General features: G+C 39.1%; 1 protein-coding gene across 2 annotated transcripts; it reads right to left on the bottom strand.

The window, feature by feature from the left end:
• Positions 1-467: 467 nt before the first annotated feature.
• Positions 468-26,109, bottom strand: prkacaa (protein kinase, cAMP-dependent, catalytic, alpha, genome duplicate a). Of its 2 annotated transcripts, XM_077555575.1 has the most exons (11): positions 10,877-11,267; positions 7,887-7,948; positions 7,533-7,661; positions 7,097-7,195; positions 6,936-7,018; positions 6,723-6,849; positions 6,544-6,639; positions 6,342-6,464; positions 5,283-5,447; positions 2,100-2,225; positions 468-1,990 (listed from the first exon to the last, which is right to left on the bottom strand). In XM_077555575.1, exons 1-10 carry the CDS (start codon positions 11,001-11,003, stop codon positions 2,100-2,102), a joined length of 1,137 nt encoding a protein of 378 aa, XP_077411701.1. In that variant the 5' UTR covers positions 11,004-11,267; the 3' UTR covers positions 468-1,990. The 2 variants fall into 2 exon arrangements, with proteins under 2 accessions (XP_077411701.1, XP_077411702.1); XM_077555576.1 differs by lacking the exon at positions 10,877-11,267 and adding an exon at positions 25,362-26,109 and having other exon boundaries at positions 468-2,225.

Below are 26,109 nucleotides of genomic sequence, written 5' to 3'. Positions count from 1 at the left end.
TTCGTTTAGGAAAACCAAAAACAGTTATGTCACAAAATGGAGCGACACTAGTCAAAAGCAATGTGCACACACAAAAGAAAAGGACAGGGACGCACAAGTCTAGCACCTCGGGCCTCGTATGGAGTGTGTGTGTGTGTGTGCGTGTGAGGATGGTAAGCGTACAACTTTCAAGAATGCACGGAGTCAACAAACCATTGGTCTGCGATTGTCTTGCATTCAAATTCAATGACAGACCGGACACTGATAGGACAATGCTTTTCGAATTGGCGGCCCTTTTAGGTGTTATTAAGTCTCAGACAGCCATATTAAAATGAACAAATGTTACCAGCGTTTGGGGGTTACATGTTTTGGGCCGATAATGCACCAAAAATAAAAAAACAAAACAGGCACAATTCTCTGACTTGCTATCCCCCCCCCCGATCCCCACACATACACCTTCACTCCATACAGAAAACCTTGCAAAGCTGTCAGGTTTGCCAACTGGGGCAGAATGGATCTTTATTTATGCACTCACAGCTATGAGACAATGTTGGAAAATGTTCGCCATCATTTACAGTTGCACTCAAAAGCATTCAAAGCCTCGTTTTGTAAAGTACATCCATTTGCGTACGTAAACTTTGGAGTCTTTCCTGAACCTAACATGCATGCTTTTGGAATGTGGGAGGAAGCTGGAGTGAGTGTGGTTCGAACCCGAATCTCCGAGTTTACCGTTACACCACTGTGCTGCCCATTGTTAAGCTCATTTAATTACAAATGGACGAATGTTAACTAGACGGTCAATGTGTAATGTTTTAATGGAAATGTGGCAATATTGGTTCCTTTCAACGACAAAAAAAAAAAAGTTCACAATTAGAGATTGAATCATTTTGAGTGCCTCTCTCTATATACAATGGATATAAAAAGTCTACACACCCCTACTTCTGACAGTGTGGCTGTGTTCACAATTAACTCATTCACTGCTATTGACGGCAAAAATTCATTTGAACAATTTCTATTAGTTTCACATTTTTTTCCCACTTTTGTTAACAAGCGTATGAAAACCTAGACATTTTTTTTATTGTACATTTAGAACAGATGTTAAATTTGTGAATAATCTTGAGTTAACTAGTGAAGTCATGTGATTAATTGCAATAAAAAAAATTAATCGTCTGATGCCCCTAATTTTAAAAAAAAGAAGAAAAGATTATTAAAAATTAGGGGTGTCAGACGATTAAATTTTTTTATTGTAATTGATCGATTAATCACAAATTTTATATCTGTTCTAAATGTACAATAAAAAAAATCGAGGTTTTCATACTCGTTAACAAAAGTTGGAAAAAAAGTGAAACTAATGAATTTTTGACGTCTATGGGCGTCAATGGCAGTGAATGAGTTAACCAATAACATTCAAGTGCATGTTAAATGGGAGTCACACACCTCTGCCATCCCAACTTTAGTTTAAAAGGGGTTGTAGACTTTTCATACCCACTGTATATAATCAATATGCACGTATCGTAAGGAATTTACATAACAGAAGTGTTTTATCCAACTGTTAAACACCAAATCAACACAAGCGCGGATCAAAAAAAAAAAATACATAAGAAAAATCACCAGTAGGATAAAAAAAGAAAAAGAAGCTGCAATAAAGACAGATGTGAGACGCAAACAATAACATGTAGATGGTCATAAATCTTTTCTGATTCTAAAGCGCTTTGCAGAGGCTATTTGTCTGACATTGTTCCAACCAGTTTGGCATCGCGATAGGCACATCTGTTGGACTAGGTATTGCTTGGACGACTTTGGAGCGGGGGGGGACAACGTAATCGAGTTGGGGAGGGGGGAGGGGGGATTGGGTACCTTAACCACGTCCGACGACAACATGTGATGACAACCTGGCCACGACGATACAGGCTTGGGGATGAACAGGTAACAATTGGGATTAGGAATGAGAAAAAGGCAACACTGCTGGTCCTGTTGGCTCTTTCCTCGCTGCTTGACCCGCGACTCCCATCTGGAGGCGAAGGAGTGAACACAAAAATGTTACGAATAAGTAGTCCGCCCGGCCAGTGCGCCCGCCCCGCCCTCAGAACCCCGACTCTGGCTAAGCGGTGGATCGGGACCTAGAACTCGGCAAACTCCTTGGCGCACTTCTCCGTGATGGACACTCGGATCTCCTCCTCGTCGTAATCGTCAAAGTTGCTGGTGTCGCCGGGGCCTCTGCACTTGGGGATGAAGGGCGCCTCCACCTGGAAGACACAAGCGTGCCAGTAAAGGAGCGGATCGCAACGGTTGACCTCTCCCTCGATTTAAATCAATGACTAATTGCTCCCTCGGTATCTGAAGTTCTGCATCCGATTCCCGCAATTACTACAGTAAGAACACAAGCAGGTAGCTACAACAATTGAGTAAACATTCGACTAAAACCTCTGAGACTTTTCCTAGTGTTGTTAGTATGTCACTATTAAACGTAAGATCCCTGAATAATAAGAGTTTCTTAATCCATGATTTTATTACCGAGAGGAAGTTATCCTTATGTTTCTTGTTGAGGCTTGGCAGCAGGAAGATTGTGCTACTACTTTAATTGAGGCTTGTTCTCCAGATTATCATTTTTTGAGAATAACTATGGACATTTTGTCTCATTTGAATATCTTGCCATTCTCTTGAAAGCTACCCCAATTGTATCCCTAGTTGTGTATTGCCCTCCAAAATCGAGTGGTTTTATGTCAGAATTTGTGTCCTTAGTTGTTTTAAAATGTGGTCAAATTTTAATTGTGGGTGATTTTAACTTTCATTGTGAGACGTTTTTGGGCTATGTTCCACCTGTTAACGTTTTATGTACTCGATTGAATTTGCTTGATCGCTTTATAGCAATTTCTTTTTTAGATCTAATGGATACCGTGTCAAATATGAAACTGTCTTCCACTCCTTTGGATTATTATTCCAACTAGACTTCTTAAGGAAGTAATGCTGTCTTACTGGTCCTGATTTGCTTTATGTGATCAATAGTTCTCTTTCCTCTGGCTGTGTTCCAGAGTATTTTAAAGACTGCCTGTATTCAACCACTTTTAAAAAAGATCCCGCCACCCTTTCTAATTTTAGACAAAATTGCCTTTTATTTCGAAAGTCTTGGAAAAAGTGGTTGCAAAGCAACTTTTAGAAGTGGTGGAAACACACAATATTTTTTTGTCAGGTTTTACACATTATCATAGTACAAATGACCTTTTGATGAATGCGGACTCTGGTGACTATTCTTTACTGGTACTTTTGGACATTAGTTCTGCATTTGATTCAGTCGACCATGTTATAATGATTAATAGGCTGAAAACTTGGGTTGGGCTCTCTGGCACTGTTTTGGAATGGTTGATTTCTTACCTATCGAATAGGACATTTTTGGTTTCCCTGGGTGAACATGTATCCTCAACTGTGCATCTTAATTCTGGTGTACCGCAAGGCTCCATTCTGGGACCTATTTTATTCCCAATTTACATGTTACCGCTGGGATGAATTATTCGCCGTCTTAAAATAGCATTTCATTGTTATGCTGATGACACTCCATTATATATTTCAGTAAAACCTACTGATTTTAGCAATGTATTGGTTTTACAGGACACTGTTTAGCTGATGTTCAAAAGTGGTTGACAAATAATTTCCTGCAATTAAATCCAAACAAAACAGAAGTTGTTATATTTGGCCCAAAGGAAGTCTCAGATAGGCTACAATCCTTACTTGTCCCCCTTGTTTCAAATATTAGACCTTCTTCTTGAAATCTTGGTGTGCTATTTGATTCAGAATGGAAGTTTGATATCCATGTTTGTATTTTATTTGTTTGTAAAGCACCTTGTGCTGTGTTGCTTGAAAGGTGCTATATAAATAAAATTATTATTATTATTATTATAAATCTTTTTTTTTTTTTTTTAAGTGGTCACTTTACTAAGGCTCTCAACTGAAGAGAACGCTTGAAGCAATGGCAGTTATTACAAAAACGGCCAACAGGTGGCAGCAGAGTATAAGAGATCAACAAGGACCATTTTACAAAAAACTCTTTCCCCCACTGTTTTAAACAGATTTGTAAATAATGAGGAAACTTCGCTACATTCTAATGCTAATTGCTGCAAAACGGAAACAGACAGAAATATACTTTTTTTCCTAATGAAAGAAGAGACTCTAATCTTTCTTTTGGTAGGTTCCATGTTTTTATAGCAATAGAACACAATATTATGTGGGCCTTGCAAAATCAACTAAAGTCAGTGAAGTGGGTTGCTTCAGTGAAAATGGCTGGGAGTGAATGAGTTAAAGAGGAAGTCAAAGATTTTCTTTGCAATAATATGCTCAATGTGTCTCCACTCGTGTCAAAAACTTCATTTTTTAAGCTATATCAATTTTTGATTTGGCTTCTGCTTTCAACTGGAACACATAACGAGGAGATCTTGATTCCTACTCCAGCCTCCCTCAATACAATGTTTTAGCACTAAATTGCTAAAGTGATAGTTAACAGAACGAGACATTACCATAAATTGGTTGTAGCAAAGGTGAATGGATTAAAAAAAGAAAAAAAAAAGAGTAGAAGTAAGTAATATAAGATAATGTAATTTAATTTTAAGAACATTTATTGTGCAACTCACAAAAGTCAAAATCAAAACTTGCCGTATAAAGATTTACTACATATACTTTTTACCTTATAGAGGCCCTTCTTCTTGGCTGACAAATGCAATAACATAATTCACACTTCTGTTTTTCTGACCGGGTCTGTGCATTCCATTTTCTCTTTAAACACATTCATTTTACTCTTCATAGTGGTTACTCTCTGCTGTAGCAAACGCAGTTCCAGCAAGACTGTGAAAATTGTACTATAGCTACAATTAATCAATCTGCCGTTTCGTGACTACATTTAAGATAGCTTAGCGCCGGTTGAGTGTAGCTTAGCGTTAGCTGTGGACTCGCGGAGTTGCCGTGCTATTTTGGTACACTGTGGACGATGCAATGACGTCAGCTAATATTATCGTGATTGTCTGGCTGGTGGAGTCCAAATTTTGTGTCAGCCGCTTGCACTCACTTGCAAACTCTAGTAAGGTTCATCTATCGCATGTCTTGTCATTTCCAAAACATAAAAAGGCAAACAAAATACGGCCGTACCAGAACACTTGACATCTCTGAATATAGGGAGTAAAACTGAAGTTATCAGAAAAATATGTACCATGTAAAGTACGGATACCTGACAAATCTACTTAAGTAGAGTAAAAAAGTATTTGCACTTGGTGACTTCCCAGCACCGCTAAGGAGTGACTGTGTAGCGTCGGTCTCACCTTCCTCTGGTAGATGGCGATCCAGTCGGTGGTGGCGAACCACTTGTGGCCCTTGATGTCATTGACGCCGTTCCTGAGGTTGCCGAAGCGCTTGGTGAGGTCCACCTGCAGCAGGTTTCTCAACATGTCCTTCAGGTCCGAGCTGAAGTGTGATGGGAAGCGAACCTGGAACCAGCCCGGGATTCAAAATCTTTTCTTTTTGGATTTTGGGGCTCTCGTTTACAACTCTTTCACACGAGTTGGCGGTGCAAATTGGTGTCAACTTGTGATGTTCAATCCGTCACGAGTGTAACCTCCATACGTCAATACACAATAAGTAGTGTGTGGCAAGAATCCATACATTTTCTGAAGCGCTGTACTGACTCGTCAATTGGCCGATTTATCGACTTTACGACTCCACAATGATGCTTGGCGCATGTTCTGCGTAAATGTTCCATTGTTGGTAAATATTGATTACTGCAAATCATTCCCTCTTCCAGTTATTTTTTTATAGTACTGTACTGAAAATATATCAGACGTACTGTACCTGACTTTAAATACATTAGTGTCAACTTGGGAAAAAAAAATCTAAAGTTATGAAACCCGTAGCACTAAATCTGTCTTGGGTTTATTTACCCCAGCCGAGTTGGACAAAGAGGCAGACCCTGGACAGTGGATATAAAAGTCTACACACCCCAAGAAAAAGAACATCTGAACTTGACTTGGGGTAAATCACGTTAAAGGGTGTGTGTGATGAATCCCATTTAACAGGAGACGCCACAGCCACATCCCAGTTATGAGAGGGTGTGCACACGTGTGCAACAATATTCTTAGCTATTTTGACTTTCCCTCTCAGAAAGACAAAGACAATTTTCGATTGACTTGTACACAGTGTACAGGTTATAGGTGACATAATGGTGTGAAATATGTCTCGATCTCGTTCGTTCTTCCTAAGACTTTTTTAATCCACTGTTTTCAGTGGTGTCGATACAGTATATCTAATGTTCCTGGAAGTAAGGAAAGCACATGCTGTAGAAGCAGAGCCCTTGCACACAAATTACACAACCTGAATAAACTCACCTTCCCTGATACAATCTTCTCATAAATTTGGATGGGTTGGTCTGCAAAAAAAGGGGGGTAGCCAGCAGCCATCTCGTATATGAGCACTCCCAAAGCCCACCAGTCGACAGCTTTATTGTAGCCCTGGAAAGGTGCAAAATAAAAAGGTGCTGAGGTATCTTCAAGTCAAGTACAGCTTTGAGAATCTTGGTCACTCACTCACTTTACTGAGGATGATCTCCGGTGCCAAATACTCCGGCGTTCCGCACAGCGTCCAGGTTCGGCCTTTCACTCTTTTGGCAAACCCGAAATCCGTAACCTGCCCAAGTAAGAAGTGTACAGTTGTCAATACCGGGTTGAATACTTTTTGAAGCCTTCAAAAGGGGTGTCAAATAGCCTTGCCTGGATGTAACCCTGCTGGTCGATGAGCAGGTTCTCTGGCTTCAGGTCTCTGTAGATGAGGTCCAGCGAGTGAAGGTACTCAAAGGTAAGTACAATCTGAGCTGCGTAGAAGCGGGCGTGTGGTTCACTGCGAGAAAACGCATCCATGTGAGTAGACATTTGTATGCGGCAAAACCTATTTTGGACAGAAAGATGCAGGAAACAACGGCATACCTGAATCTACCGATTCTCCTCAAGTGGGAGAACATTTCGCCTCCGGGCACGTACTCCATTATCATATAGAGATTACTGTTGTCCTGTTGGGAGACGAGCAAATGGCATAAAGCATGACGCAAAATGAGCGAAATGAGCTCAAACGTTTACAATACGCAAACCTTAAAAGAGTGCTCCAGTCGCACAAGGAAGGGAAAGTTAACCGCCTGCAGGATGCGTTTCTCATTCAGCGTGTGCTCAATCTGCTTCAGCTTTACCACCTGACAGACGCCACAAGAGATGATGTTTTACAGGCGCATCTCAGCAAATGGAAAGACGTTAGAAAAGTTCATTCATTTCAGTAGCTCTGTTCAAAAAGTGAAACAAACTTATTGAGTACAAAAAAATACCGCAAAAAAGTCCTCAAATTGATAGAGTTTCACTTTTTGAATAGAGCTACTGAAATGTTTTTTTCATGAAATAAATAATTGTATATTTTATTTTACTGACTATTCAAGAAATACATTTTCTCATCACGTCACATGTGGCATTTGAACAATAAAATGTATTACTGGTCATTCAGATATAGTAAAGCCCACAAAGATTTCGGAGTCTTACCTTTTGTTTGTCAAGTATCTTCATGGCAAAGTGCTGGCCCGACTCTTTGTGCTTGACCAGCATGACTCTGCCAAAGGAGCCTGTGCCTAAAGTCTTGAGACGCTCAAAGTGGTCCAATCCAGCGGTTTGCTGAGGACACGAGGGACATTGTCAACAGGCCAGAATAGAGAAGACATGAAAAGACCTGACCTGGTTTTGTGTTACACCAGCAGAGGGTGCACTACCTTGAAATTAAACAAGAGGGCTAGGACTTTTCCCACACTTAACTTGATTATCACACTAACATCGATACATCCATTTTCTATGGCATAATATAGAGCCTTCAATGAACTGAACTGTCTAATCTTGTCTTACTTGTGCTGGATTCTCCCATTTCTTTAGGAAATCTTCTTTGGCTTTGGCAAGAAACTCCTTCACTGTGGTGGCAAACAAAGAATACAATAAGAACTTAACACTAACACTTTGATACGGGACACTTTTACAGCACATCCATTAGGGGTGGGAATCTTTGAATGTCTCACGATTTGATTCCGATTTTTGGGTCTGCAATTCGATTCAGAATCGATTTTTGATTAAGAATGATTTTTGCTTCAAAATGATTTGATTGACAATGATTTTTGCTTCAATCTTTAGATGTGCAAGGAATTGTAATGATCTACTCCAGTCTGACTCGCTAATGCTAATTAGCGCGCTACTTGCGGCACTTTAATCACTCAAAAGAACACTGCAAAAAAATAAAAAAATTTTTTTATTGGAATAACTTTGACCGGGACTTTTTCCTTCTACTCTCTAATGTGGCTACATCTTAACAGTGTATCAGACCGCGTGGAACCGCACTGCCCCTAAGTGGCCAAATCGGGTACAACATGAACAGCACTCCAAATAAAGGCACACACAGACAAAGGCAAGAAATATAATCTAAATAAAATCGATTTTAGGACATTTAAAATCGATTCTGAATCGTACTTAATGAGAATCGCGATTCTCATGAGAATCGATTTTTGGACGCACCCCTAACATCCATCGACATGATAATTTACCACTGTACATTTGTATAAATAGATTTTTAGATTCAGTGGATGCATAATGTGTGTAATCATGAGTTGAAGGGCTTCAGATGATGATTATGGGGTTGGGGGGTTGGAACAAATCCATTTAAAATCAGTTTATCACTGCAGTGCAAAAGTGTGGAGAGCAGAGCAGTTGGACCAAGCGGTACAATGCAAAGCTACATGAGCACTGGCCTTCAGGGGATGCATCAGTGCAGCAAACACACATGCAGCAAGGGATATACACGCACCAATATTGGCTGGCCCAAGACACGCCTGTGGACATATTCCGACAGTGTGACAACACAACACACGGTGTCATATGCAGATTGCAGAAGTACTTTACCCCCCTCCCCCACCCCTTATCTTTATGGGCCGAATCACGGTTCTCTGTGAGAACACGCTGATTAGCCAGTCCTTCCTCTTTCCTCTTAAACATCTGTTTAAAAACACGATGCAAACGATGGACGTACAACTCCTTTAAACACAGTGATGCGTTTCATAGTTGCAGAAAATCAATCAGAAAGACTGCAAGAGTAACATGAACATTGTACGGCAGCTTTAAAACTAGCGGAAAGCTACAGCACATCGAGCCTTTCAGGATCATGTGGGAATGTCGGAATAATCGATGCGAAACAACAGCCCGCGGCCAAAGGCGTGTGAGCTGCCACTCATCTGCATGAGGTTGTCTCCAACTTTCATCAGCACTGTCAAACAGTCCCCATTTTGACACAAGGGGAACCCAAAACCCTTGTGTGTTGATTCCAATTTTGCAACATAATTCCCCATAGAAAATAACCTGAATGAAGTCTAACCCCGGACAAGCATTATTTTCAGCAACAATTTTGAATTTCTAACACTCAAACAGGAGGGAGACAAGCTAGCCACTGGATCATACCAAGGAAATTAACTCATTCACTGCCATTGACAGCTATAGACGTCAAAAAATCATTTGAACTATTTCCATTAGTTAAATTTTTGTTTCCACTTTTGTTAACAAGAGTATGAAAACCTATAATTTTTTAATTGTACATTTAGAACAGATGTAAAATTTGTGATTAATCGTGAGTTAACTGGTGAAGTCATGTGATTAATTACAATAAAAAAATTGTAATCGTCTGACATGATTAAAAAAAAGATTATTAAAAATTAGGGGCATCAGGCGATTAAAATTTGTAATCGTATTTAATCGCATGACTTCATTAGTTTAACATTTTTTCCCACTTTTGTTAACAAGAGTATGAAAACCTAGAAACATTTTTTTATTGTACATTTAGAACAGATATAAAATTTGTGATTAATTGTCAGTTAACTAGTGAAGTCATGCGATTAATTATTATTATTTTTTTTAAATAATCGCCTGACGCCCCTAATTTTTTAATAATCTTTTAGAAAAGATAATAAAAGATTATTAAAAATTTGAGGTGTCAGGCGATTCAATTTTTTTTCGTAATTAATGGCATGACTTCACTAGTTAACTCATGATTACTCATACATTTTATATCTGTTCTAAATGTAATTATATTTTTTTAGGTTTTCATACTCAACAACAAAAAATTAACAAAAGTGGAAAAAAAAAAATGTAACTAACAGAAATAGTTCTAATGAATTTTTGACATCTATAGCCGTCAATGGCAGTGAATGAGTTAACATAAAGTCTCAATTTGAAAATGCCTGACAGACACTTCATCTCTGGTCATTTCCACACTAGTCAGTTAGCCATTATGCTTTCAGCAACATTCCATTCATATTATAACATGCCCTGGGAAATTAATTTGTCGACAGAGTTGGTGGTTAATAAATTCTATGGCTCTTTGTATTGAGCAGCTTGACCCGTTTCCCATTCTATAACTGCCATCAGACTGTTCCTTTTGTCAATCATCAAAAATAAATAAATCATTTGCCTGCATGTTGATTTTCTTACCCAATTTGGATCGACTTATGAGGCATATTTATCAAGAAAACATGGGTTAACATTAAGACACGCATGCACACGCAGAAATCTAAATTCAACCCAGTACTGTGCATGGTTTGCAAAATTGCAAAAAGAGCAACAGCTGCAACAATATGATGAGAGAGAGCAGGGACTGCATCATAACATGCTCATAGTGCCCCACTGAGAGCAATACAAGGTTGCTTGGGAGAAGAAGAAAAAAAAATGATTTCCTGGGAAAGTTGCTCAACTTCGTGGTAGAAAGAGGCACTAACTGAGCTGGGAAGGTCAGAGATGGGGAAAATGCGGCTCTGTCGGGACCGATCTTCATGTTCTAAGCACTGCTAATCCAAATTTCTCACCATCTGGGATGACTACGGGCGCCTCGGTGGCCTCTGCCGAGCGCGAGCCCGAATCGGAGGAGCGCGACGACTCCTTCGAGGACTCCCTCTTGCTCGAATGCCTCTTGGAGCTCTTCCGGTCACACATGAGCGCGGCAGACTCTCCCTCACAACAGCTGACTCATGGCCCTAGCCCCGCTTCCCAGTGTCTGCGGGTCAGCTCGCCGGTCACCCTCATGCGCTCATGCGTCCTCGCCGCTGTCTGCGTTAAATCTCCTGGAACCGTCGATTGTGTTGTCGGCGGTCGCATGAATCAACTGGACTCTTGCTTGGTTTGTATCAATATTTATTCTCTACACAACATTCTCCCCTGCTGCTCTCTCTCACATCAAACACACACACACACGGGGATAAAAATGGATCTACTCATAATCACCAAGGGGAGGGGCCTAGCTGATATATTTGTCCAAACCGGAGAGGAAGTTGTGCGTAAAAGTGAATAGAGGCACAACACCAACATGAGCTAAACCAATCAGTTGGCACATTTGGGAGTTTTTAAAATATGCATTCAATGACAAGTGTTGTACTCATAACACTAAAGCACACAAATGCAGCACAGCCAGTGCAGTGCCAAAGTTCCATTAACCACCCCACCCACCTACCCCTAAAAAAGAAAATCGATCTCACATTTCTCCCCAGGGCCCCGCTGGCCTACTGTGACGCAGGAATGGCAGGATTATATTGGGGCAAATTGATCAACATTTAACAGGAGATCAGCCTGTGGGGGTGCACATTTTTACTAGGATTTTTTTTTTTTAAACATTTATAGAGGTGTCAGTCGATTAACAATTTTAATCATAGTTAAATCGCATGACTTCAATAATTAACTAACGATTAATCGCACATTTTATATCTCAATTTACATCTATGTACACAATTTTTCTCTCTCAAATTTTTCATACTCTTGTTAACAGAAAAGTGGGACGAAATGCTAACCTAATATAAATATGGTTGATGATTTAGTCATCGAATCAGTAATTTCATCATTCATATATATTTTTAAAAATGTAAAATATGTAATGTACTGTAAAAAATAAAAAAAATTAAAATAAAAAACCGAGTGTGACATTGATTTGTGTTGGTCATTTTTCTGTCACTACATGACATAACATGACAGCTCAGTGCATTTTTCTTTTCATATTAAGAGATGACAAATTTTTAACATGAAGTAACTTTTAAAAACTGTAAAATACAACTTGACCCCAGTCCTCACAAATGTATGCATTGTTATTTAATTTATTACTGCAGAGTTGTGTTACAATGTATCCTTCGTACAACCGTTGAATGCTGTTATTTTCTAAAGATCAATACGGATGCACAGTCTAAAATGACTCAACTTTACTGGAAACGAACCATAAAAAGATATTTTCATATTAAAAGCAATTTAATTTTTAACATGAATTAACTTGCGAACTTCCGCACATTTTTACAATGGTAAAATACAACTTGACGCCAGTCCCCACAAATATATGCATTATTACTTAATTAATTACTGCAAAATTGTGTTATAGTGACTCCTTCAACGTCAAACGCTTTTATTTTGTTAAGCTCTCGGATGCGCGTTGATTTTAAAGTGACGCAGCTTTACTGCAAGCCAGAGGCTCCGTTCTGATGCAAGCGAGCCAAGAGCACGACTATGTGTTACACTTCTGGAGTTGCTGAATAAAATACGCCTCGCATCGAAAGATCAAGTGGCTTGGGGCCACTCCAACTGACAAGACGGCGTCCATTCGGCTCTCACTGGGGTTTGAGAGTGCCCATGGATACCTCTTGGAGATCTGGAACAACCGAGCTCATTGCTAACGGCTAATGGCTCCTCCACGCTAACATTCCGCCCCTTAAAGGTTTTAGCTCCAGTGTAGTACAGTGCATTTCTATTGGGTAATTTTGACGTGGACGTTTCTGCTGCATCGTCACTGGAATTCCCTTCAGTCGAGGCTTTCCAAATGAGGGGCGGTCATTAATCGAGCGTTGAAAAAATTTGTGCCGTTAAAGCGACTTAAAGTTAACGTGATATTAACGCGATAATTTTGACACCCATAATGTTTAACAATAAGCATGCATTTATTTCATTTCTTATTTCTTGTCTTAATTATAAACTCGTCTCATACCCAGGGGAGAGAACTGCTTGCCGATGTGATTAATGATACCTGCACAAATGTATAAGAATACAAATCTAGAAAACATACGCTCGGACTTGAATGGACTAGTCGACTTTAGTACTCTGTCTGCATTGTGGTTCAAAGCTTGAAGTTCATTCATCGTGTATTTTTGGCATCTCGTCTTCCAGTCAGTAAGTCAATGATGTCATCCACTAATCGACCTTCACTCAACCTTCTTTAAATTATCATCAATTGCTACGGAACGCAAGCGCACACACATTTTCAAATAAAGGTGTGTAATAAAGTTGTCATTGGGGCCCAACCATTTATAATCGGCCGATTATTGCCCTTCAAACATCTGCCAATATAATCGGCCAATTGGGCCAAATGGCCGATTATTTTCCCCTTAAAACGTTATCAAAGAGAACCAACGTTTCCGACGCTGTGAAAGTAACTTGAATGCACCATTTTGCTCTGTTCTGGTTATTCTGTTGCCCCCAAGCGTGCTTTAAGCCGTTTAATGACATCCTAGTTGGAGTTAACTGTAAAACTGAACACACGACAATAAAAATAACCACTGTATATTTAAATACAAAACATGCTTCGTTTTTAAAACATCCCTAGCCTATTGTTAATGCTAAAAGTGAAGGGAGGATCCCATTCAAATGCTAATCGGAAGTTAGCATCAACTTCGGGAGTGTTTTTTCCCTCAAATAACACATTTTCACACACAAATGCTGTAGGAACACATACCCTGAGGTAAGATAACATTACACAAAGGCACAAATTCTTCCCAACGTGTGAAAAACGAGTTATTTTAATAGAATTCAATCGTAACTTTCTTCAGTACTCACTTTAAGTGTGTACACCATGGATGCCCAAGAGGCCAAAACGCACAGGAACGGTAAGCGTTGGTTCTTATTGTTTTTTTAGTTGCTATTATTTGAGGTAGTGATGGCAGCGCGACACTGAAGCTTCGATACAAGCTTCAAACCCTGAACTACAATTCCATAGAACCACTGCTTCAAAGCTTCTTTTGGTGCAGAAACAAATCACGCGACATATGACGACTCAAGCAGCGACTGATTCGTTGCCCGAATGAATCACATGCCTGGTTCGCGGTCCAATCACGTGATTCTTGATCCTGACAGGTGACAGGTTGAAACCGTTTTGAATTTGAGCGTCAACCCTTTATAACCGCTCTAAACAATGTACTATTCGTGGGTTGTCGGTGTGTTGTTGGTGCTGTTGAATTGTCATTGCCTTGTGTTGTTACATTTGGTCATGCATGGAGCCAGCCAGGAAGAGAAGGTCGTTCTGAAATGTGGGAACACTTCAATCTGATCACTCCTGATAAGGTAGGTGTGCTGGCTGTTTAAAGTTATGTATATAGATCAGAATCAGAAAAAAACTTTAATTATCAGCGGGGGACAATTATTTATTGATTGATTTTTTCGAAGGGCATTTTTTTTTTCGAGGCGCAAATTAAATAAAAAACGTTTTGGCTTGGACGGGAATGGAACCCGAGTTACCCGAGTGGCAGGTGATAATTTTACCACTGAACAACCAATGTTTGGTTGTAAAGCTTATGTAAATAGGCTTTACCTTTTTTACTTTCTTCAATTGATTTGACCTCAGGCAGGTGCATGTGTAGAAACAGTATAAGTAATATGATGCACGCCAGCATCGTCGGTCCCGTGCGAGCGAGTTTTCTCTAAATGTGGAGAAGTGGTGAGCAAAAAAAGAAACCGGCTCAATCCAAAAACAGTGGAAAAAATAATGTACCTCAATAAAAATCTTTGAGTGTCCCCCATGACCCCCTGTCAGTTACACAAGCACACCCAACCTATGCCATATTTTACCAGCACTTTCTCCTCAATAACAAAATACACACATTCATCAATCTTTATTTGTCAATAGAACATGCTATTCGGTCTTAGGGTGAGTCCATCAAAGAATTTTCAAAGCAAAGATGCTTTAAATCCACTGCAGCCTTGCAGTTTACCAGTAGAGGTCACTGTAACTGAAGCTTCGAGTAATGAACCTATTTTCAAAACAATTGGCTCAAGTGGTCCAGTGCTTCACAAAAGCTTCATTTGCCCATCACTAATTTGAGGACAGTATATTCTATTCTTATTTCACTTTCTTATTTTTTTTTAAATGATGTTGGGCCTCAAGTTTGACACCTGTGGTATACACAACATTTATAAATAAAAAAAACAAGCTAAGAAGTGCCTTTTAAAAAATCTACATCAACAAAGGCCCTATATGGCCACAAGCCAGCATGAATTCTGCCTAGCAACAAGTTGACAAATGTTTGCCGGGACATGCCACTGACAAGCTCCACTTGGTCCACTGGCCTTGACGTTGTCACAAGTCATCCCAAGTCAGCAATCTTATCTGCCGAACCTGATTTACAACAATTAAGTGCAGATCGAAAAGCACTGAGCGTTGATGACTGAACGCCACTTGAAGGCGCAGATAAGAGCAAACAGAAGCCAGTTTTGGCTCAGATGATTTTGAGTGGTGAGGACACACTGCGGAGCAATGATCCTGTCACCAGTAAATAGAGCAAGAAAACAAGTTGAGGTAGTATTGCCCTGACAATGAATGACCAATGTCCTTTTTGAAAGTGTGAGTGGAAAACACTTGCTTACATAACAGTGTGTGTGTGTGTGTGTGTGTGTGTGTGTGTGTGTCAATCTACTACGACAAACACAAGCATGGCTGCAGGCGCTTGCAAAAACTCTAGTCTGCCAATAGAAAAAGAGGAAGGCTGACGGCGACACCCACTGAAATACATACAAATATTGCATGAGCTCCACCCCCCTCAGCTGTGAATAAACACATGGCACACAAGACCAGGCCGAGCCAGATGATGTACGGCGGGTCCACGGTGGGAAAAACTAAATGCTTGGAGTGGGTGACAAAATGTTTTCTCAAAAAGACACAACGGCCGGCACCCCCTCGAGGAAGCTCTGGGCTGAACCGTGCTCACTCTTTCACTTCCTGCACCAGATCGGCTTTTTCCTGTTGGCCTGACCTCTTTTGTGCACTGCCGTGCCGCAGCTCCTCTTATTCAACCACACAGGGACGTGTTGTTTACAAACCTTTACTCTGCATTTTGCACCCAAACAAAAAGGGTCCCTGTTCTGTTGTTACATATGCAGGGGGGACGCTCATCTTGTAAGAACAAAGTTGCAATATTATGGGAGGGATATTTTTTATTTTTACTATTAAAGAATAATGTTGGTACATAATGGAAAAATAAGTTAGAATTTCGTGAGATTTAAGACATGACGTACAAGTTACAATAAATGCAAAAAAATTTTTTTAATCTTTCAACAATAAAGTTGAAATATTACAAGTTGTCATAATTTTGAGAGAATATAGTTGGATTATCAGAGGAATTTTTTTTTCATTTTATGAGAATAATACTGTAAAATTGTGAGAAAAACAAATTAAACCGCTGCAAGAATCAAGTGGTAATATTGCAAGAAACAAATATGCATACATTTGTTTTTAATAAACATAAAAATAGGTCCAAAATTTGTGAGAATTAAGTTGTAATCTTAAGAGAAAATAGTGTACACATTTTGTGACAATATAGTCAGTCGCATTAGACAATAAAAAGAAGGGATACTTTTAATTATAATAATAATAATAATAATAATAATGCATTAGATTTATATAGCGCTTTTCTAGACACTCAAAGACGCTTGACAATGGAATGGATACATTATTCATGCACTCACACATTCAGACTCTGGTGGTGGGAGGGCTGGGCGATATGGCCCAAAAATGTAATCTCGATTTTTGCACGCATTTAGGACGATTACGATTTTAATCTAATAAACGCAACAAACATTTATTTAAAGGTTTCATTTATTCAAAAATAATTCCTGTGCAAAAATGTTCAGACAACAATAATGTATACTAATTCTAAATTAGTTTTAACATAAACTTAACATTCATAGTTTGTTCTTAAATGCCACAATGAAGTAATTGGTAGCTATTGTAAATACATCTTGTAAACCACCCAATCCAGCATTCTGCCACTTGCAAAATTACAACTCACAAAAACATTTGAATGTAACAAAACATAAGAACAACAGCTTTCAATAATCCAGAAGACAAAATTTGATTTCACACATTTTCAACGATTTGATTTTTAAAATGACAATATCCATCCATCCATCCATTTTCTTAACCGCTTGTCCTCACAAGGGTTGCTGGAGCCTATCCCAGCTGTCTTCGGGCAGTAGGCGGGGTACACCCTGAACTGGTTGCCAGCCAATCGCTGGGCACACAGAGACGAACAACCATACTCACAATCACACCTATGGACAATTTGGAGTGTCCAATCAACCTGCCATGCATGTCTTTGGAATGTGGGAGGAAACCGGAGCACCCGGAGAAAACCCACGCAAGCACGACGATATATCAAATTAATTCGATTTATTGCCCAGACCTAGGTGGCGGTAAACTACTTTAGTAGTCACAGCTGTCCTGGGGCAGGTTGACGAAAGTATGGCTGCCAGTGTGCGCCTACGGCCCCCTCGACCACCACCAAACATTTGCACCTTCCATACACCAGTGCTTTGCCCAAGGACACGACGACACATGATTCGGGGACACCGGGGATCCAACAGCCGACCTTCTGGTTACTGAACGACCGTCCCTACACCCTGAGCCACGGCCACCACATAACTTTTATGGAGGATTAATCGAATAACTGATTGCAAAAAAAGCAAAATACTACAGTAGAACCTTAGGATGACAACTCCAAGTAGACAAAAATGATACCTGCACCTCATATGCATGTTTGCGTTTAATATGAAAAATACATTTGTATCCGATGAATTGATAGAACAATTGGTAGAATACACAATTCCAAATATATTCGATAGCTGCAGCCCTAATTTTGGAAGAATTAAATTATAAATATTTTACCTTCACGACAATATGTAATTCTATTCAAAATTTAGTGAGAATTAAATCACAATACTACAAGAAATAAAACACGTAACTTTACCATTAAGTTGTAACAATTATAAATGTAGTGATTCATAATGATTAATGACAAAAACCTATTTAGTGACAAAGTGTATTTATGAAAATAAGTATGAATTTTGCTATCGAAAGAAAAGTAATAATTTTGTGTGGGAAAAAAGTTACAATGGCTTAAGACAAAAAGTGGTTATTCTACATCAATAAAGTTGTATTATACAGTCGGGGCTAACGTTAGAATTTTTCGAACATGAAGTCATTATATTATGAATGTTGTCATTTTACCAGTTAAAAAAAAGTTAACATGATTACAACTGCATTATAAAATTTGGACCTTTTTCTTCAAAAAAAAAAAGAAAAGGTTATTTTAACATTGTGACTTTTGTCCCCATAATTTTACAACAATATTTGAACTAGGGGTGTTAGAAAAAAATCGATTCAGCAATATATCACGATATTACAGCGCGCAATTCTCGAATCGATTTGATATGCGGCCAAATCGATTTTTAAACATAATTTTTTTTATGGGAATATTCAACAAAAAGTCTTACTTAGGGTTAGGATTCACACATTAAGCATAGAAGAATGTTATATTAATAGAACATTAAGCCTTAATATTTGATTTCAGTGCTGTTCTAACATGAAACAAACTGCAACTTGAATTTTCAGCGAAATAAATAAATTTTCATACAAATCTTACAGTGTACATGTACAAGTTTACTGATGAGTATTTTCTAAATTTGAGTTTAATTTTTTTTCGTCATAATCAATTTATAGATTCGTATCGGGATTAATCGGTATCGAATTGTGACCCGGTCGCCAGGTACTAGGCAATTCACACCCCTAATTTGAGCAACACTCTTATCTGTGTTGCCCTAGTCTAACCCGACCTGAATATTAACAATGCCAATTTGCATTCAATTCCACATCATTTGAAACATCAAACAAGTGAAAGAGTCCCGCTGGTTACGAGGGCCGAGTTGAATGTTTGAGTTGTGGAACAGAGGCCAATCTTTCACACGCACTCTCTAGCAGCAACGAGCAGCCGCTGCTCATTTCGCAGCGAGCCGTTCACACTTCAGTGTCACCAGTCATGCTGTTATGAATAAAAGCATAACACTGAGTTCGGCACGGCCTCTGCCAGGACCCGGTGAACAGTGTTGGGAAAAAAATACCAACAGTAGCAGAAGACGACCAGAAATGGCAAAGAAGAAAGCAGGGACGGCAAACATAGAGCATGAAAAGAGAACATATTGTGATGTACAAGGTGTTAGCTGTTAAATTCTCATGCGCAGACTCACATCCAAGGCATCGTACTTCTAAAGGCTACGTCATTTTTTATTTGGTTTGTATTTACTTTCTTTTCATTATTGTACAACAGTTAAAAACGAATGTTAATAACATACATGAAAGTGACGTGTATGATAATTCGCCCATTTACAACATAGTGTTGTTATATTGTCTGTCTATACGTGTTGCATCACCTCAAGTTTTCAAATAGCCATTGCTGAAAGGGTTAGAACACTTTGACTATGGTCCTGCTCACAGTTATTAGCACTGCTTCATTTTTTGCATGATCTCTACAATAATGTATCTTAGGAAATCAATGGAAATGTACCAAATTTATATCATCAGGACCTTCTTATTGGATGTCCAAAGTAATTCAGCAAAGGTAATTGTTTTTCAACTTACATAATGTCATTCCAAAGAAGAAATAGAAAACACAGCATGCGCAGCAATAATGGCACCTCTCTTTGATATTTGGTTGCACACCCTTTGGCAGTGACGACAGCTTCCAAACATTTCTTATAGCCATCTCTAAGCTTCTGGCAACTTCTTCGCCTGGTATTTCCCCCCCACTCTTCTTTTGCAAATTGTTCATGCTATTGAATGTTTGCAGGTTTCTTTTTGCAATGGCACATTTCAGCTCATATCAAAGATTTCCAATCGGATAGAGATCAGGAGTCATTGCTGGCCATTTTAAATCAGTATTTTTTTCCTTTTTAACCATTCTTGTGTGCTTTTGGATGTGTGCTTTGGGTCTTTGTCTTGCTGGAGGACCCCTGACCTTCGACTCAAACCAAGTTGTCTAACACTTGGTAGGACATGTCCCCCTAGAATGTCTTGATAATTCTCTGATTTCATGATTCCTGTGATACAATCAAGGCCTCCAGTACCAGATGTAGCAAAGCAGGCCCCCAGAATGATGGATCCTCCACCATGCTTAACTGTAGGGAGGGTGTTCTTTTCCTTGGAAGCTTCATTGCGCTGTCTGTAATAAAACTTTCGGCGTGCATTGCCGAAAAGCTAAATTTTTCTTTCATCCGTCCACAGAACATTTCCCCAAAAGAATTGTGGTTTGTCCAGGTACTCCTTGGCAAAGGTTAGCCATTCTTTTTTATGTCTGTCTCAGGAATGGTCTTTGCCCATGAAGCCCTGTTTTTGGTTCAGTGTGTGGCGTATGGTACTTCTTGAAACCAAGATCCCAGACTGTTCCAGGTTGGCTTTCGGGTCTTTGGATGTTTGACGTGGTGTTTTTTTCCACCATTTGCACAAACTGTTGAATATTTCTGTCATTAAACCCCCCCCCCCCCCCCCCCACACACACACACACACGTCCATGGAGGTTCTAAACAGTTCCATGCTCGTCATACTAATAACATAATAATAACATTACGCACTGCTGAAACAGGGCTACCAAAATCTTTGGCGATGGCTCTATACCCTTTGCCGGTCTTGTGTTTGCGAATTATCGCACTTCTGATGTCCTTAGACGGCCCCCTTGTTTTCACGACTTTGACTAAGGAAAAGGGGATAACAGGTGTCTTTTAAAAACATCAAAGTCATCATTCATGGGTTAATTCATGTAAATTGGGTGCCGACAATTTAGAGCAGGAATTCTTACTTGTGATTTACCAAAGGTGAGTCACAATGTGTTTCCATACCGATTGACAGGAAAGGATGCCAATACTAGTGACAGAGCACATTTTCTGTATACTATTTTTTCTGCACATTGTTTATTGTTTTAAATTGTTTTTTTTAATCATTTGGTCTTTTCTCTATAAAAAAATTTAATGATTTACTTGACATGGCGTAAAACAAACAAAAATGTCCCAAAATGTTGATGCACAGGTCATTATGTACTTTGTGCCATCTAATGGAAGAGCATTTCATTGTTTCTCTCTGAAAAAAAAAAAAAGCACAAATAATTTTACCAGCTAAAAACGTGCAAAATGCCCCTCACTGTTGTTCATTCAACAAGGAAACAGTGAGTAATTCTGTGAGAACAGAATTAATTAATCCATTCGTCCACGTTTGGTTTATTTGTTTCCCACGGTTTTGACGCTTCTTGTTTTCATCGCATATGCCATCCCCAAACAGTATAACGCTTTGTGAGTGGTCCGTACAAAAAGTGTACAGATCGGCGAAAATCAGTGGGTTTGGTACAAAATGTAGGGCTGGATTTAAAAAAATAAAAAATTTAATAATCGATAGTGATTTTCCTTTTCAAGCGTGATATCGATTCATAAATCCATGAATCGATTATTTTAATATCTCTTCCCCCCCATAAATTAACAAGAAAATATAATTTTAAAGGTTTGTATAACTTACTGTTTTCTTGAAATTTACTGTTCACATGAATTTAAAAGTATTTTCTTACATTTCTGAAATACCTGACTTATTGCACTTTATGACAATTCAGAATTGTTTTAATTTGTTTACAATTACTGTATTGAATTAGAATTATGAACACATTTTCATCTCATCCATGCTGATGTCAATGTTTGTGTAACACTCTAGTGATTGTAACACATGCTATTTTCATCGATAAATAAATAATTTAACCAGTTACTGCCTCTGCAAAATTTATTTTGGAATTTAATGTTTGTGGAGTATATTTTATCATGTCCTTGAAATTTAAGAAGACTTGATGCTCCATAATTAATCAATATTGGATTGAACGGAAGTGAATCAAATCAAGGGGAAAAATCAAAATCGAATCGAACTGAACTCTTGTAAATTGAAATCTAATCGATTGAGGACATTTGAATCGATACCGAGCCTTAAACAAGATGGATTTTCGGGCGTTGCGGAACCTCCGTTGAATGAGCTGCTCTTGATGCTTGCAATTTTTTGCATCCAAGAACACCAGAAATATGCAAAGCTACGACTGCGTATTAGAGCCACGTATAAATATTATATAATAATGAATAGGGGCAATATTCAGGGGGGAAAAAAACCTCACAATTTTGCTAGTTTATAAAGTTACGAGAAATACACGTAGCTTACTACTCAAATGTTTTTGAGCCAATACTTTTTGGCCGGGGTTTCAAATAAGGAAATAGTAATGGCTTTTTCCATATCATGTTAAGCATTCACACTTTGAAGCATTGGGTACTACCAGCGACAAAGACGCTCGCTTTGCGAAGGTCCACACCCTGAGGATCAAGCATTTAAGTTAATTTGTTAAATTAAATATTTTCTTGTACATTTATGTTTCCAGAATTATTATTTACACATTCATACATTTTGACATTTTTTTCTACAAGTAGCCAAGTTGATCTATCAAATCTGCTGCTCTTCGTAATTCAATTACCTTAAGTATGCTAGCTTCTGATTGGTTAGTGTTTAGTCAGCTTATAGGGGATCAGGAAGTGTTGTCGTTCTAGCTGCTGTGTATAACGAGTAAAGTTAAACGAATGAATCAGTCTCCATCCTGCCTTTTCATTTTATAAACAATTAATAATAATAATAATAATTAATCGCATTAACCACCAACAAATGCTCACATTAGACTATAGCTACGCTACGTGTATTTCTTGTAAGTTTCTGAGTTTTTTTCTCGCAAATTTGCCACTTTATAAACTCGCAAATTTCCCAAAAAAAATTCTCGCAAATTTGCCATTTTATAAAGTAGCAAATTTACTATTTTTTTTCTCGCAAATTTCCAAAAATAAATGAATATCGCCCCCACCCGCTTAAAATATATATTTAGACGTGGCCCTAATACACCGTCGTACAGAGCAGTAATGCAGCAAGTAGGAATTTAATGTTTTCCTCTATTTCCGGGTTTGCGCTCTGCGTGCCACCCTCGTTATTTCTGTCCAATGGGAGCACCGATCGTCACACGCGTCGATGTGTTTACACAATACTACAGCATATGAATATGAATACAAACTCCACACACACAAAAAATCCGCTTTTGGTCCGGACCAAACAGGCAGACCAAATGACTTTTCTGGTCTGAATACACCCTATAACTTCGTTAATGTTGATTAGTGTTAGAACACGGTGTGTTCCAACTTTTGTACAATTTCAGGTTACGCTGCCAGTTCAAGAACGGAACTCCTTCATAAAGGATCTGTCTGTACTTAGAATAACCCCTGTATAATTAAATGTTTTAGGAGAGCAATAGTTTGACTCTGAGACAGACAATTATATAATGAAAGGTCCTGACACAGGTTGTGTTCATGCGTTCTCGTTTTTACATCTCGTACCTCCGATAAAAGTGCTTCGCTTTCAAAGCACAATGAGAAAGAGCTTTTATTTCTAAACCATATATTTACTATTGCTATAAGGAAGTGTAATATTACGGGACGGTTTGAACACCAAATACCTTTTCACACTGCACTTAGCAAACCAAGCATCATCGTCAACGAATCCTTTCATTGGGTATGTGCTACGAGGGTGCGAGAACGGAACGCTGTGTCAAGTCACGTTGTGATGTACATGGTAGGCATTTGCCGCATCATGGCATGCCCTTGAATTTAAAAAAAAAATAATATGAGAACGTGTTAATGATTTAGAAGGAGCTTCCAACAGTTGAGAATCGATTTTTAAACATCAATTTTTTTATGGGAATATTCAACAAAACGTCTTACTTAGGGTTAGGATTTACACATAAGCATAGAAGAATGTTATATTGATGGAACATTAAGCCTTAATATTTGATTTCAGTGCTGTTCTAACATGAAACAGACTGCAACCTGAATTTTCAGATAAATAAATAATTTTTCATACAAATCTTACAGTGTACATGTACAAGTTTACTGATTAGTATTTTCTAAATTTTTGTTTAAATTTTTTTTTTGCAATAATCAATTTATAGATTAGTATCTGGATTAATCGGTATGGAATCGAATCGTGACCTATGAATCGTGATACGAATCAAATCGCCAGGTACTAGGCAATTCACACCCCAAGTGTTTAACGTACCATTCGCCAACATGTCTCTGATGTCTGGTGTGGACGCATTTCAATTTATATTCTGCTTTGAATGCTCGTGCCAAATAGGCCTAAATGTTTTATAATAATATTATAATTTTAATTAATTATAATAAATGCAATGATAATAAAAAATGGGCATAATTTTTTGGGGGTGTTTCGGTTTACGGCCAAGCATTTCTCATTTTCGGCTTCGGCCCAAAAAAAATCATTTCGGTGCATCCTTACTATTAGCAATAGGTCAACCAGCAAGAAAAGCCTCTGTTATTAGTAGGCTATTACGCAAGCGCTTCAGAATATGAACAGAAAATAGTTAAACAGAACAGAACGGTACTGTACTCAGGCAGTGACTTTTTTGTGTACCACTTGTTGTGTACCTCTGGCATAAGTCATGTTTTAATGATTTTGGAAAACAAGAAAAAAAAAATCAACAAACAAGAGAACGGTTTCATCAATTCAAACTTTGCAGACTACAAAGACCTGGGAACATACTTCTTATAAGTGTATTGACATTTTTTATTTTTTTTTTACATTGTGATGTCTAAATTTTAAAAACTACTTAGGCAATTGTGCTATTAGGCTAACGATTAGCTCTGTGAGAGCAGGCCACAATAGCATATACAAACAGCCTTGTTCTTGACCATGTGTCATCACATGATGTTCAAGAGACTTCTCAACTCCCAAGTTAGGTTGCCTGGAGAGGATCATTGCACGGGCATCATATGACTCCGTTGTCCTGTCCTCTCCTGTCACTGCAATCACAATATCCCTCACATTGCACCATTTGTACTCAAGTCTTAAGCCCTTTAAAAGACAAGTGTCCACCCCCTCAAGATTAGTGGGTTTAATTATTAGTCTGGGATAGACTTTCACAACAACGAGGCGGCCAACTCAATGAAGGCTGCTTGTGTTGTCGTCATGAGTGCTACCTCTAGAAGCACCTCGGGGCACTTTTATCACGAGCTTTTGCCACAAAAATCCGAGGAGAAAACGAATAAAATTCGCCTTTGTTCAATGGAAGGCGTGAATGGACGGATAGGCCAGGAAACAAAGTTGCACCTGAAGGAACCTGAGCTGGGAAAAATAGTGTTATTAAAAAATGGACTTACCACTCTCCATCTCATTGCCTTTCTTCGCGGTGGGCGTGTTGCCCATGATGGCAGCCTGTCAAGCGGACTCCTGGAGGTTCGGTTGCGACTTCGGGCGGCTTGACGAGAGCCCTCACAATCGCCGCAAAACAAGAGTTCGATGAAACTGCCGGTTGCCCACTAGCTGACCGCTATCATTCTCGACAAACGGCCCGTAATATATTTCCCCCTTTCCGATGGTCTTTTTTTCAAGGCCAACTATGAAGACCGAGCCTTCTGCTACAGTTGGCTAAGGCTAGCACACTAGCAGGCGCGGTGTTAGCTCGGGTAGCTTGTCAAATATTTAATATTCAAGACACCCCTCGACTGGTATTTTTTTTAATCCAGTTGTAGCAATGTATTCAAATGTAGTCAAGGGGCATTAAACGACAGCCGTTGTTTTCCCCAGGTTTTGAGACAAGCTGTTAGCCTGTTAGCGTCCACAGTAGTCGTACAGTGGCCTTATCATCAAACCAGCCACTGCGTGTGTGGGCAGGCCCCTCCTTCTTCTTTTTCTGTGCAGAAAAAAATACGGTATCCAGGTTAAGTCCTCGTCTCGCCCGCTGTCTTCTTTCTCATCAACACCCGCTTCGAATTCAGCCAGGCCGAATGCAACGGTTCGCCCGGAGCCGACCGTCTCGCGGACAATTCCTAAAATCAACAGAGCCTTTCCATTAATCTTTCGACCGCAAGGGAAACTCCAGTCATCCATCCACCTGGCACCGCCCCT

Source organism: Vanacampus margaritifer, chromosome 2, assembly GCF_051991255.1.
Source record: "Vanacampus margaritifer isolate UIUO_Vmar chromosome 2, RoL_Vmar_1.0, whole genome shotgun sequence".
In the NCBI taxonomy this organism is placed as follows: Eukaryota; Metazoa; Chordata; class Actinopteri; order Syngnathiformes; family Syngnathidae; genus Vanacampus; species Vanacampus margaritifer.
Note: the sequence above shows the minus strand (reverse complement) of the source record. Positions and strands in the feature narration are given on the sequence as shown.